General features: G+C 45.8%; 1 protein-coding gene across 7 annotated transcripts in view; it reads right to left on the bottom strand.

The window, feature by feature from the left end:
• Rab3-GAP (Rab3 GTPase activating protein) overlaps window positions 1-14,546 on the bottom strand; it is a 48,090-nt gene that overhangs the window by 4,101 nt on the left and 29,443 nt on the right. For all 7 annotated transcript variants that reach the window (XR_013308591.1, XR_013308592.1, XR_013308589.1 and 4 more), the window contains exons 20-32: window positions 13,393-13,639; window positions 11,857-11,954; window positions 11,422-11,524; window positions 9,937-10,127; window positions 8,305-8,590; window positions 6,846-6,968; window positions 6,247-6,420; window positions 4,897-4,967; window positions 4,077-4,112; window positions 3,902-3,976; window positions 2,845-3,075; window positions 1,229-1,516; window positions 47-202 (exon numbers count right to left, since the gene is read on the bottom strand). Coding sequence is in view for 4 of the 7 variants with exons in the window: in XM_077637700.1 (XP_077493826.1) it covers window positions 47-202; window positions 1,229-1,516; window positions 2,845-3,075; window positions 3,902-3,976; window positions 4,077-4,112; window positions 4,897-4,967; window positions 6,247-6,420; window positions 6,846-6,968; window positions 8,305-8,590; window positions 9,937-10,127; window positions 11,422-11,524; window positions 11,857-11,954; window positions 13,393-13,639 (2,079 nt within the window). In the remaining 3 variants the exon portion in view is untranslated. The remainder of the gene's footprint in view (window positions 1-46; window positions 203-1,228; window positions 1,517-2,844; window positions 3,076-3,901; window positions 3,977-4,076; window positions 4,113-4,896; window positions 4,968-6,246; window positions 6,421-6,845; window positions 6,969-8,304; window positions 8,591-9,936; window positions 10,128-11,421; window positions 11,525-11,856; window positions 11,955-13,392; window positions 13,640-14,546) is intronic.

The following is a 14,546-nucleotide window of genomic DNA, read 5'->3' as shown; positions in this document are numbered from 1 at the left end:
TGATAGTGATCGCCATGTTATGTTAGAAGACTTGCACAGGTCTTACCAGTGACAGGAGCCAGGTGCTGATGTGGGGTGGCAGCAGAGCCATCTGGTTGGGGCGGTGGCCATCGTTCATGAACAGCAGGTGGTGCATGCGTTGCCCTGCAATCACCAAAAGGCAAGAAGCCAGCAGGGCCTTGTCCTTGACCGCGAGGCTCACCTGGGCCGGAAGAAAGACAACAAGAAATTGCACACCTGCCACACTATCGAGACTAGACTAAGCCTCATCGCAATCACGTCATCGTCACTACCAGCCCGATTAACGCCCATTGTAGGCCAAAGACCTTTCACAGACATCTTCACTTAGCCCTGTCTTGCGTCCACCCAAGCCCTGTTACCCCAGCAAACCTCCTAACCTCACTCCTGCACCTGACCTTTGGCTGCCCCTGCCTACATTTTCTGTCCCTTGGAATCCACCCCCTACCCTAAGCGACCACTGACTATCTGTTTGCCACATTACATGTTCTGTTCTTTTCTCCTCTTCACTTCTACTAGAATATCATTCACTTTAGTTTGTTGTCTAATCGTGTCTAGCTCTCTTTCAGTATCTCAAGCTTACAACTCATCATTTTTCTTTCCGTAGCATGCTGTGCTGTCCTCAGTTCACTTTCAAAGTAGAGTCCCTTTGGACAAAAGATAAGTTTTAGCTTACATGTCAAACTCCCTACAAATGAGACTTTGCAGATTTATAGGAAACATGATTAATGAACCTTGCTCAGTTGGTCAAACAGCACTGATGAGTTGTGTCACCGTACCACGTAGAAGCATGCAAAGGTGTGATGTTGACACTAGTTTGCAACTAGCTAGCTGCAAGCAAAGTGCATGCTTTTTTCCACCACAAAGTTTGATAGAGAAACCTCTCATCGAAAGCTACATGCATTCACATAGTTCGTGCTTGTTTAGCATGCTCCAGTTTGAAGGGAACAGCTAAACAGTATTCAAGCATTGATTGCTTTACCAAGCTGAAGTTTGACTCTCACCTGTCAAAGACTATAAAATGTGGCTTACCTGTTAAGCGATAGGCCTTACTACACTTTCCGAGTTTCACAAACCGAAGACAGTAGAGCACAGTCAAATAAGGGAGCCACAACGAACACTAACGTTAACACTAGCTCTAAAATGAAGTGTGCCAGTTAACAGTGGGCCCGACTGTACACACAAGGACGTCTTCAGCAGCACTGTTCACCTCTTGGCCTAGGATGTCGTGGCCGGCCGAGTAGAGCTCGCACACGCAGTGCCGCCGCACCAGGTCCCGGTCCTCGCCCCAGCTGCAGGCCAGGTCAAGCAGCCGGTTCATCCAGCCAAAAGTGGTGCCAAGCACGGCGGTGTCTGGGTTGTCGGGCAGTGACTGCATGACAGCCGACGCGGCGCGCAGCAGGAAACTCTGCTGCGGCGAAGACGTCAGCGACGAGGCGGGCCCCGCGCACGGTGCCAGCAGTGGGGAGTGAAGATCCTGGAAGAAGGCCTTGCGCACCTGCACGAGTGGATGCGGGCACAGAGTTAGCCAATGTCTGTTACAGGAACAACGAGCGAGTCAGCATTGGAAGGCAAAAATGCAGTTAAACTTCGCTGATAGGTTCCCGCTTCATACCACTTCCCCATTCGCACGTCCAAAATTGTAACTAAAAATACGGGTTGCACTTTTTTCTCTTCAGGTTAATACGCTCCCAGATAACATGACCCCCCAAAGAGTATGTTTATAATTTTGCCGAATTCTGATTGTATGACGTGTTCAGCAACTAATGGTGCGTGCTATATCATATGAGCGGACAGAGATTGGGGGCACGTGAAATGAAGAGCAAAAAAGCAGCTGCAGTGAGCTGCAGTCAGCTGAGACTGTGGCTTCTCCACACAGCATACATGCAATGAGGCGAAGCACCCAAGAATAATGAGTGCAACAACAAAGAGGCCTCGGCGCCTTACCGTCACCGGCCTGGACTGTTTTGCGCTAAGAACTACTGCAGATACAATAGTAGAAGTTAACAAGCGCTATAAAAGTTCTCCAGATCCTGCGACAACTTTGCACGAAGAAGCATTTTCTGGCCTTTATAGGAGGTGGAAGTGTCAATAAATGCCTTCGTACTTGCTGTTAGTCACATTTCTCAAAATCTGGGTGCTTTTGTAAACGTTCTCCCAACCAAATAATGCGCTTCCCTTCGCATTTTTTTTAGAAAATGCATAAATGGAGTTCTACTACTCAAAAGTGCTAACTCAGCTCTGTGGCAACAGTGCCATGGACTCTTCGACAAGCCTGAAGCCGGTCACTAGTGGCACCTGGTGGCCAGAGAGACAACTATCTCCGTGTAAGTTGTCTCTGCATATACAATAGATTTTCTTGCTCGAGGTATTTGAATAAAAATAATATTGGCATTTCAGCCATGTGCACACATATTGAAGCATGTCTCTTGTCATCAGTCATCCAATTTGCCGTTACTCCCTCAGCTGTTTCATGGCTGAGCACCAGGCGTGTTCTTCCGAAGCACAACCTTGCAAAGTACACAGCTCAGTTTTTAAGTTTACCGAGGTGACGGGCACGAGCAGTCAGCAGTTTCCAGCCGTAGCATTTAAGTCGCCAACCAACGAAATGGACTCGGCTTCTTGTCTTCCATGCTGCTCAATTCCTTTTTTGTGGGCTCCTTCTTGAGTTTGTCATTTATAAAATGAAGTGAATTTTTCATCCTAAAGCTAGGTTCACGCTATGCCACTGTGAGATGCTCTGGATTAATTCTGCCCATCGACAGTACTATACCACCGCTAAAAAAAAAAAAAAGCTGACTAAATGGAGAATGGAAGTAAACTCACGGTAGGTGTGAAGAGTGAAAGGGGCCGGACGGAGCGCATGCCAAACAGCACCACGACTTGCACCACAGTGGCCAGCAGCTGGTGGTGTCGCACCGAAGCCATGTTGGGGGGCCGCTGCCCGAGCGCGTGCGCCACCAGCGACTGCGGCCGTGAGGGGTCCCGCGGCGCCCCCTCCCACAGCGGTTCCTGCGGCAGCACCGGCAACGTCTCGGCCTCGGGACCCAGTGAGGCCTGAAGTGAAATTATATCCGGGAACTGTCAGAAGAACTGGCACAAAAAAATAAATTTAATGCAGAAAAAAAACAAGAAAAGCATTCCTGGCCTCCACCTCACACGATCCGAGTATGGCAAAAAGGTCTCTGGATTTTCTCTCTACCCAATGGTTTGCTTCTGCACGGACCCTACGCCATCTGTTGAGCAGTTCCAAAACTTGGTTCAGCTTTTGGCAAAGACTCGACAGATGGCAGCACTATCGACATTCACGTAGTCTATTACATGTTTTCTTGCAATGTGAGGCATAGCATTAGTCTTTTGATCATGGAAGGCACAAGTGAGCCTCATAAAGATTCTTTGTTAACCACTAAGCCTTCACAATTATCGACAGAGGACAGAAAACGCAGCAAAACTGTACAAAAACGATGGACAAACAAGTGGAAAAACAAACAAGAACACAGGCGAGAAAGGAAAAGGCACACCAGCATACAAAACAAGAACTGACAGGTAGCTAACAATGTTGCTTCAACCGAATCTCAAAAGCAAGAAATGTGCAAGTTTATGCAAGATGACGGCACGCTACGTTTCTGCATCAATAAGCCTCAGCGGAGCAATGACCTGCTGAATTTTTTCTGAGTCGACTCAGACAAACAAAATGTCAGCTGAGGGCTATTCGAACAGTTTCAAGCAATGTTCAAATATTTGTAAAATACACCTTATAATTATTTCGCCAGCGTTCTAAGTATCTAAACCTTCAGTAAAAACTAAACGCTAAATTTTTTCAACATTCTAGTCCCCCAGCGAGACACAGAATTCGAGGAAGCAAGACTTCGAGAACACTTACGTCAACAATGGCGTCCAGCACTTCCGTGCAAAACCGCACAAACGGCTCCAAGTGAATGTCGCTGATCTCCACATCCTGTCATGAAAGAGAACATCAAACTGTCAGGGGCACCGAACAAGTCTTTTTTTTCTTTTTAGAAAATGCTGCCCAAACAAAGTGCCCTAGAGAAACTCACCCTCCTGCAAATTCGGTCCTTGGGCGTCTTCCCCATCTGAAAGAGAATATAAGAACAAAAGCGTCACTTTGCATGCTTCGCAGATTAATTAAGGGAGTAATTACTAGCATCTACCTGAGTGCAGCCAATCGGCTATATGCAAAGGAAAGTTATACAGCTTTACAACTTTCAAAGTAACTTTGCAGCTGAAGCAACATTCATTCTGGTCCAGGGCTCGAATCCAGAACCATTTCCCATCCAGGGCAGTCGCGCTATTAACTAAGCTAACCAAGATGACTAGCAGTTGGCAGGTCAAGGTCGAATTGGTTATTAACTCGAAACGGGGATGGTATCAGTCCAATTCTGATGGTATTTTTTGGAGTATCCAACAAAGTACTATCATGGGCAAAAGTTAAGAGATCACCTCACTTTCCCACCATCCCCTCCAATTTCCGACCCGTGCCACCCTGTGTGGGGGCGCCAGCTGACAGTGCACTTCTGAAGTCGACCGACAGTGGCACCAGGAGTGCTTTGTCAGGTGGCGCCCCCACACAGAGTGGCACAAGTCAGAACTTGGAGAGGCGGGGAGAGTCTCTTACTTTTGTCCAAGATGGTATATTTCAATTCAAGCAATCTTAAGGTAAATCAAGATGGTAAGAGAATAAGACAATGCGAGACAGTTGTCTTGAAAAGCAGGAAATTATATTTTCAAGACTGAGGGCCTTGCACAAACTATAAAAAAAGACCCAAAGCAAAAAAAACCTCTCTATGCAGCAGTCACAAGGAGAACTTCGGAGCAAGTTGAGTCGCTACAAACTGCAAATAGAAAACGAAAGCTTACCTTTTCCATTAGTAGAACCAATGCCTCGAATCGCTTTTGCAAGAACGTCTTCCAAATGATGAGGCCCACACCTGTGCAGTGAGAAGTGCACGAATGACAGAATGCGCTGAGCAGCTCCATGCGCCTTTGCTACAGGGTGCTAGATTTCTTTCCTTTTTGCTCCCTCCTATTATGACATCCCGCATAAACAGATCCCGCATGACATCACGACATGACATCGTGCATGGACACCCGCAGGTCATGACATCCCTCAAAGACACCAGCATAGACAGATGCACTCCCATCCTTTCAGCTTGGAACCAGTTTATACAGGGTGTCCCATAACAGGCAAAAACAACCACAGCTGTGTCCTCTGCTTCAATTGCTGGCGTGTTTGCACCATGATGTCATTATGGAGGTAACACCTGGCAGTGGTAGGTTTAGAACACACACAGTTTATTAATACTACGGAATCTCACTACTTTCCAAGTTCCAGTAACCGACATCTTGGTCCTGTCAACATCATATGTTCTAAAGAGATTCTTAATCTGAGCGTAGCATGATTCAATCAAATTTTTAGACTTATCAAGATTTAAGTGCATCAGTAGCTGCCTGCCTATAAACAAGAAACTTCACACTGCAGTAATGCCGACAATTCGAAATTTGTTAGCTCAGTGAACAGCACGTCAAATTCCCCGACTAATGTGAAATGCTTGGCATTTTCTTCAGTTCTCAGCGAAGTTTTGTTCTCAGTCAATAGCAGGCACAACTGCCCTTTACTATGCAAAATTGCACATGCTTGGTAGTACCTACCCTGAAAATTTTAACATATGCACATCAACATTTCAACATCGGAGTTTACACTCTGTGATCGTAATACTATTATCATCGCAAGTGCAGAGCACAAACTCAGGTCTCTTTTATTTGTACATGCTTGTCATTGCCATCATAGTGATGTCATCTTTGTTTTTGGCAGTGTGTGCTATGCCTGAGCTACCTTGGCATAAAGATGTCCGGTAGAGCGCTGCCTCACAATACCATATGGTCATGGATTAAACCCACAAAGCAACATCGCCAAAGCTTCATGACAGATAAAGCACAAAGTTGGTGCTTAAACATTTGAGCTATCTAGTTATACGATGCCATGCTCGATACACAGTCAAGTGCCTCAACAACACAGTTTTCAGTAAAAAAACCAGCATTACTCTGTGCTCAAACAAAGCTCCTCGCAGCTCGCCGCTGTAACCAAGTGGCTGGGTACCAACGATTCCAAGAGTTCATGAGTGCCTTAGTGCAATGATGCACATTAGTCTAGCCTAACAGAGCTACCTCGCCACCACTGCGGCATGTGTCCCAGCCAACGCCACTGACCATTTTTGAGTATGCTGCTGGAGACAGCGGCAAGAAAAGCCGATGCCTTGGCCAACCGGTCAATCTGGTCCCGGTCCCGGTCCCATCGCACTAGCTGCTCCGAGGCACAGTTCACCAACAGCGAGTCCAGCTCCAGGGAGCGTGCAAAGCGTCGCCTCACCCGCACGAAGTGTACTGCACACCAGTTCGAGAGAAAAAAAGAAAGCATAGCAGCTGACTATAAAAGCACTCAAATATGATTCACAACTTCATCGCCTCTGGTGGCAGAAACAACAAACAGCATCCATACTCTCAGCTGCCCAAGGATAGTGGGGCACCTCTGGTGGTGTAAAGAAGCATATGACCTCGCCAAGGGAAGCAGGTGTTGAAGTTTGAACGAAGACAGTGAGAGAAAACAAACTGTCACCACTGTCGTAGTACTACATTTATGGAGACTGTTAGGCCCAGTATCATGACAAGTAAGAATGGCGTATGCTAGGCCTAAAATGCAGTTAGGTTTGCATTGTTTCATTGTTTACACCACATGCTTGCAACAAACCCTAACCAACTCCTGTACACCATGCCAGGCTTGTCCTGCCAGCTATGGAAACAAAGCTCACAATCAATGCCATCCTCCTGCGCTTCTAGGCCATTAGGGAATGTGAGCTTGGTGAGCCTCCGGAGGTCGTCGGGGGTCATCTCAAGGTCGCAGGCCCAGGCAGACACCAGTTCTGTGATTACGCCTGCAGAAAAGCACAGAGTGAAGACTTCTTGTAACTGCGAAAGCCACAGAGATGAGCGATATGTTCATGTAAAGCTATACAACAAAAACATTGCGCCGTGTTTGGCACCACTTGAGTCCTCGTTTTCACTCCCCACAGAGCAAAGTACAAAGTGAATGGTCAATACAAGGTCAAACTGCCCAAAGACAAAGCAGCACAAGCTCCAAAGAAAGAGGAAGTGCTCTCATTTTAATACATTCTTCATTCTAATTTAATCACAGCCTGCAGTAGCTATCTGCATTCATGTAGGTGGCGTAAAATGTCACGAAACATGCTGGCAGACTTGAGACCCATAATATTGGCCCACAGCAATCTTTACAAAGAAGAGTGCTCTAGAACTTTGCATGTGTGGTCATCACGAGAGGCTGTGTAGAGCAGAAGGCTAGACATTTTATAAAACGCATTTTATTTTTTTAGCTTCATTCTGATAAGTCATGTAGGAATGACTTTTCTAAAGTGTTACACCAGTATAAGCTGAAATCACCCGACTTATTCCTTTTCTTTATCTTGATTATTAACCATAATGGCTCACTGGCTCACATCAGCAAAACCACTAGTCATCATGAACACACCAAAAACACTCTCCTCCGTAAGAACACGAGCACACCATTTGAATGCATTTATTTGGGTTGGTTTATGAGATTTAATGTATCAATGCGCCTCAAGCTATGAGGGTATAAGGGATCCCACAGTGGAGGCCTCCAGATAATCCCAGCCATCTGGGGTTCTTAAACATGGACTGATATCGCACAGTGTACAGCCCTCTAGAATTTCGCTTCCATCGAAATGCGACCGCTGCGGCTGGGATCGAACCTGTGGATTTCGGGTCAGCAGCCAAGCACCATAGCCACCGAACCACCGCGGCGGCCATTTGGATGCACTGTTAAGAGCCAAGATCTCTATGCCAAAACATGCAACATTAATGAAGTGTACTGTAGGACAGTACTGCTGTCAGCACCATTTCTCAGAGTGTTTAGCATGAATGCGGTGAAAGTTCTGTGAAGTTGAGAGTGTGAAAAAAATCCTCTCTGGCCAGGAAAGTACATTGGAAATAACACAGATGACAGCCAGGTGTGTTAATAGAGGACATTTAGCTCCTAACAGGGGAGCCTTGTTCACAATGTCGTGTAGCATTGCCCATACAAAATTTGGTTTCCATTTTTTGCGTACTTTGCCAGGCTTACTGTACGTATTTAAATTTTGCAATCTCATTCGTCTACACTTCAGGCGTGGACTGCTTGATTTACCCTGCTTGGCCACGGAAGCATTCAGGCTGATGTTGCGATGTCACACTCACCCTGACCCCGTGCAAAGAGAGAGCTGAGGGAGACTTCGCGGTTGTCTGGGCAGAGCCGGCGCTTCTCGCAGCGACGCCTCAGCAGCGACGCCAGCACAAGCACGTCCTCCAGTTTCCCTAGCAACGCCTCCCAGTGGTCGAGTTCTATGACCAGGGGCTCCCAGGACTCATCCTCGAACTCGCCTTCGTCATTGATAATTACTGGGTCGTCGCGGTCGCTGCTGCTAGGGGGCGCCTGCGGCGGCGCGGGAGGCTTGTCACTCTCGTCGCCCTCGGCGGGTGGGGGCTACAAAAATAATTAGAAACGTTAAAGTAGTGTTCACATAAACTGACACAGGTTTCAGTGTCCCCTGTATGTGTAAGCAAAACGTGGATGAATGTGATACGAAAATGCATCTGATGTACATCTGCCAGTTTATTTAGCTGTAACAATAACAGCTGAATGAGTCAAGCAACTCATAAATATATGAATCGCATGACCCAATGGTCATGTGACAGTGTTACCAGGAGGTCATGTGACTAACGACAATAGCTCATGTGACCTTGCTACACACAGTGACAGCTTATCTTGACAATGAAAGGAAGAGGTATCCGGGTCACTCCCCAATAGTTCGGCCACACAGCCACCTTGCACAATGCCCACTGCATGGTTTTTGTTCGTCACTGGAGCAGCTGGCATCATCTCTAGAAGCCTCTTGGAACTGGACCCCCTAAGCAAATCGTTGCAATCAAAGAAACTGCTTTTTCTGTGATCCTGTAATGTTGAAAGTTGGCAGTTGTGTTAAAATTATGCCCTAAATAACGAATGTTGACAATATATCATGTTTCAAGAAAAATCTAATAACTTCAAGCAGGGACTGTATTCTGTTGCGTAGAAAGAGAGCGCATGTTTCAGCTGTGTAGCTTCCGCTCCATTGCCAGAAAAAGTTGTGGATTACACTGATGATGTCGTTTTATGTGGACAGTGGCCACAAGGACTTGGGAGAGTGGGGTCTCCCTATAAATGCTTACACTGTAAAAACAAAAAAAAATGGCCAGTTTATTTATTTTGTCACCAACGCTAAGTATAAGCACAACATGCCCAAAAGTTGGCAGCTTAGTACTACCTTTAGCTACGTAAAGAAACAGGCTAGCAGGTCAGCGCCAACTGCACTTGCTAAGTTTGGTACCACGACCTGTTGAACAGTCTTTCTTCAAGGCTGCTGCTGCTGCTTCACTACCTTACGACCACCACGACTCACGTGTGACAAAAATACTTCGAAGTAGAAAACTGGGCCATCCAGCTGTGGATAAAGAGTGGAGTTTGGAGCTGGAGTTTTAACAGAAAGTTTTAACTGGAAAGCTAGAGTTTTAACAGAATTCTATTTTGTTACTGACTGTTTACAGGCAAGTAGACAAGCAGACGCTTGAGCTTTCTAAAACCAAGATACCAAAGCCAACGCAAAGCAATGTTTGCTTCGGTTGTAAATGTGCACCGGGAAACCCAAGGAATACTGCTGAACTTTAGAACTCTGAAAAAATATGAAGGAATTTTTCTGCTCAACCAATTTCTAGTTGCACCTGTCTTGAGTTATTCACAATCGCCAGACACTGCGGGACTACGCCTGCTCAACACAGCAAAGGAAAGCTCACCGACTCTGCTGTTTCATCAGTCGTGCTGTCCTTACGAGGGCTTGGATGTCGAAGAAAGCTTCTCGCCACGTAGCTGACTACAGCTGTGCCTACGTAGGCAGCTGGAACATTTGCAGATCCAGCCAGCAGTGTCCTGACGCTTCGCCACCACGGTGACATTGTGAGCGATGCTGTGAAGTAGGCTTCCTCCCCTGTAACATGTTCCATGTTAGAGAATCACTGCCAGATGCTGCTGAGCTCAGATTAGCATAGATCTAACTTGCACTAACTAAAGCTTTTCGAGGGAAGTGATTTTGTATTCTACAGAACTTCCAAGCTTTCAGAAATCCAACCTAATGCGGTCAACATCCGGTAATGCAACCCCTGAATTAAAACGGCTGGTCAGAAAGGTCTGACCTCACCGCTATTTTACATGGTGCTGCTTGTAGCACACTTGCGTGCCACTCATTCCTTTTTGTTTTTTTGTTTTTCGTGTTACAGCATTGAAAGACAAGGCAGTGAGCCGTGAAGTGTGGGGCAGGAAATCTTTTCACCGTGAGCCAAACGTGCCCCAACTGAAACTCTTCAGGCCTTGTCTCTTGTACTTAGACAACCTGCATGCCAGTTTTCTGCATCTGTCAATAGATAACGCCACTCGCCATGCCACGGGGAGCGGGCCATACCTTTGCACATCCCCTTTCACGTAGTGAAACCATGCACATCAAGAGAACAGCAGGAGAAAGGAGACAGAACTAAGGACTAGAGATGGATGAGATAGGTGGTGCCTCAATACAACGCCGCTATATCAACAACAAAACTCGTATCTAGAAGTCAAGAATTGTGTCTATTCGTGGAAACGCCAAAAAATATGAGCACCACACTTGTTCATGCACAGTTCTTTATGGAAAGCGCATTTATTTTCACAAGCAGCCGGCCCATCAAAGTATTGAAACCTGTTTGAAATGAGCGGTAGCACAAATTCTCCAACTACATATTATCTAACTCTACATAAGCCACCATAAGAAAACAGTTCACAACTGTTTACTTCCAACTTCAGGACTAGTTGATTCACCGTTTAAGAAAGGACTTAGTGCAACACAGGTGACAAGCGCACGCAAATAATCGGGATGTACGCTAAAGGTACTGTCGGCAACAAGAGTGTTGTGGACCACTTGAGCTTTGACAAAACTGCATCGCACTGCCGCGTTTTTGACGCATTTGATAAATACGAAAACAACAGGACAAATCAAGGTAAGCGGTCCCCCTTCAGCTGTCTCAAAACTGGATGCAGCTGCGCCACCGTGGTGCAATGCACTTCAGTTGAAGCTTGTGCAGTATAAGCAACTTTTGATCTTGACCACACCTTTAGGCCACCCAGCCGCTTGCGCTTTGTCTGTGCTGCATTTAATGCTGCGTGCTGCTAACACAGCAGTAGCAAATAAAGTACGAAGGCCACTGTAGCTATCCTACTGTTGAGCTCAAAACAGTACAATGTAAAACCCTTACCTGCAAGCTCCACCAGCAACTTGAGGAGCGAACCAAACAGACACCAGCTTCTCCTGCTCGTTGTGGCCCAAGAAGACGACAGCCATTCTTGCAGGAGGCATTGCTGCGCGCGACAAGACAGGCCTGTCAAAGCCAGTCTCCTGTCTGGACTGCAGGTTGAAGTTCATGTGTGTGCATGTCACTACATGCATACAGGTTTTAGATAGGCTTTGGTAGTTAGGTGATAGACAGGCCTGTCAAAGCCAGTCTCCTGTCTGAACTGCACGCTGAAGATCGTGCATGTGCATGTCGCTACAAGCATACAGGTTTTAGCTAGGCTTTGATAGTTAGGTGATATTTACACAGCCACCACAGTGGATTGAAGCTGTTGAATCTGTTAGATGGCACATTAGCTATCTGCTAATGCACACTCTTTTTGAAGTTCGGTTCTCTCACCACCAGTGAAGACGGCGCAATCCCGGATTTCTTCAGAGCTTCCAGCAGCAATGGGTGGCAGCCACTTGATGCCAGCGCTCTCGAAAACAGGAAGTTTCCTGGACAAAAAAAATAATAATGATGATGAACGGAGAGAACATCCTCGCACCTCAAGGAATTCACAACTGAAATGTACGTGTGGAAATTTTACAGCTGTTGCTTTTCTGTAATAAACGATGGTCTGCTTGCCTGTCCTGCTAGATTCTTTAATTGACCGGTGCTTTTTGAACACATCATAGTCATCTACACATACATCTGGCAAACAAAGTATATATGTACATATACAAGTATGGAAAAATCAGACATAAATCCGGTTTTTCGTGAATTGCAATTGTTCTTTCTTTCATTTGTCTTCTCTTTGCAGGGAACAACCAGTGAGCACTCGCTTTGTTGTAAGTCAACAAAATCCCCAGTAAAAGGCTGGCTACAGAAAAGAAAATGTTCGAGGGCTGCCATGCCGCTTCCTTGCTCCTTTTCCGGCAACATTTCTTTTCTTTTTTTGCTTTCATTTGTTGTCTTTCTGTGCCCATTCCAGACCAGCCAGGGCTTTTCATGCCCTCTAGCTGTGAAAACACATAGTGAAATGCAAACACATGAACAGGTTTCAACACACAAAGCAGGAGATGCGTACTGGCAGTAGCAAATGTTTATGGGATGCATGTGCTTATTTTCACACTGCTCCATGACCCAGTTGCCTGAAAGTCGATGTCAGTGCTTGGAGTGGGGATGTTTCGTTATACAGTAACAGACGTTTTGGACGATTGGCAGGCACGATGGTGCTGAAATAAATGATTTTACTGCACACCTGCATCGAGTAATCTTTCGCTTCTTACTGCACAATTTCTATCGGGCCAAAAAAAAGACCAAAATGCAGCCATGCAGCAGTCATCTGTGCTGCACCTCTCAGTCATGCGAGGATCTTCTTACATGAATGTCTAGTAGTGTGCAGTTTGAACGTCTTGACAGGAAGAAATAGGGGGCATCAAATTTTTGTCGCATGTTCTCGATTTGGAATGATGCACAAGACATTAGTATACACAGAACAGGTAACCATGTGTAACTCGTCTACACCCAGTAAATAATGCATAACTGAATTTGTTTCCTCCAATGTACTTTGTGTTTCAACAGCTGTACTGTGTCTGACACACATCATTATCATCAGCTCAACTACGACCACTGCAAAAAAAAAAAAACAGATACTATTGCTATTTCTTCTTTCACTGTCATTCCAGATCCTGGGGCAGGCTGGTGTAAGGCTTGGAGGAGCACATTAATATGATGAAGCAGTGATTATGCCCTCCCCGATCTACCTCCCCCTCGAAGTACAGTTCGGCTGTGAAACTGAAACTGCATAAAAGAAATAAAATTGAATTATACACTATTCAAGCAAGTGCAGATGAATTCCGCATGGTGATCCATGTTTCCTAATGTCTCACGCTGCATTCCTTTAATGCTTGGCAAAACATGCAGGTATGAAGACCGGTGACTTTTTCTTACCAAGTTGCCTGAAGTCAGCATCTGCCTTGATAGTCACCGGTAGGGGAGCCTCATCATTACGGTCCCTTGCCACGTGACTGTCGCCAATCTCAAAGCAGCCGAGGAATGCAGGCAGCGCAATGGGATTCTCATCACCAAAGGTCACCCGCTTGCTGGAGCTCGCCGCCCATAGTGGGAGGTAGCGGGAAACATGCATCAGCACGCGCGACACTTTCTTGAGCGGCATCGACAGTTCGTTCGCCACTTCCTGTGAAAAGAAAAAAAACAAGCTGTTGATCAAGTGCAGTAGCTTTTTCTTGTCCGTATTATAAAGCGACCAGAGAAGAGACCACCATCATTTCTAAGCCTTCCAAAGCATCTCGAAGAATGTAGCATGCATAGTAACGAGGCAATTCAGTTATATCTGCAATGGCTGATTATGGGGAAAGTTTCGACGCAATGGGGTAGCTTTGCACTGTACATGACGTAAAGTGGTCAGAAGTCAGCACATTTTCTGAGCCCTCCAAAGCATCTTGACGGATTCAGTATGCACAACGACCTGGAAATTGACTACGTCTGTCCTGCCCAACTATAGGGAAAGTTTAGATTTGCTGAAATTTACAAAGCTCCTCTCTTTCTGATAAAGATGAAGATTTTTTTACTACTGGCGCTACCACTACAAAGCATTGGAGAAGCAACAGTCCACAAAAAAAAAATGTAATCAATGCACAGCTGCTTGACACTGAAACGAAATAAGACTATAAAACCACTCAAAGGTGCTTTACTAATTGCATACCTTAAAGACATACATATGTCCCACAAATGTATCAAACAAAAAGGAGAAAACTGCAGTTAAACCAAATTTAAAAGGAGCTAAATGTACCACGAAATGAGAAACACAACTGCTGAAGCAGTGACCAATTTCATTTCCCTTGTATGGATGCACCTGTATACATGCTGAAGCTCTGTGGCCCGGTAGCTAGAATGCTATTATGATAATTTGTGCCATCTTGTGGCCCCCATCTGGAATGTGCGTAGGACCTTCAGTTCCCGACCACCAGGTGCCGCAAAGAACAAATTTAAAGCTCCTGCTGCTGACTGAGCCTGTTAGCTCAACTCCAATGCTATGACAGTGCATCAACAATTCAAGACACTTGCAGGCTCATTTTAATGTA

This window comes from Amblyomma americanum, chromosome 9 (assembly GCF_052857255.1).
Source record: "Amblyomma americanum isolate KBUSLIRL-KWMA chromosome 9, ASM5285725v1, whole genome shotgun sequence".
Classification (NCBI taxonomy): Eukaryota; Metazoa; Arthropoda; class Arachnida; order Ixodida; family Ixodidae; genus Amblyomma; species Amblyomma americanum.
This window is presented reverse-complemented; position numbering and strand designations above follow the sequence as displayed.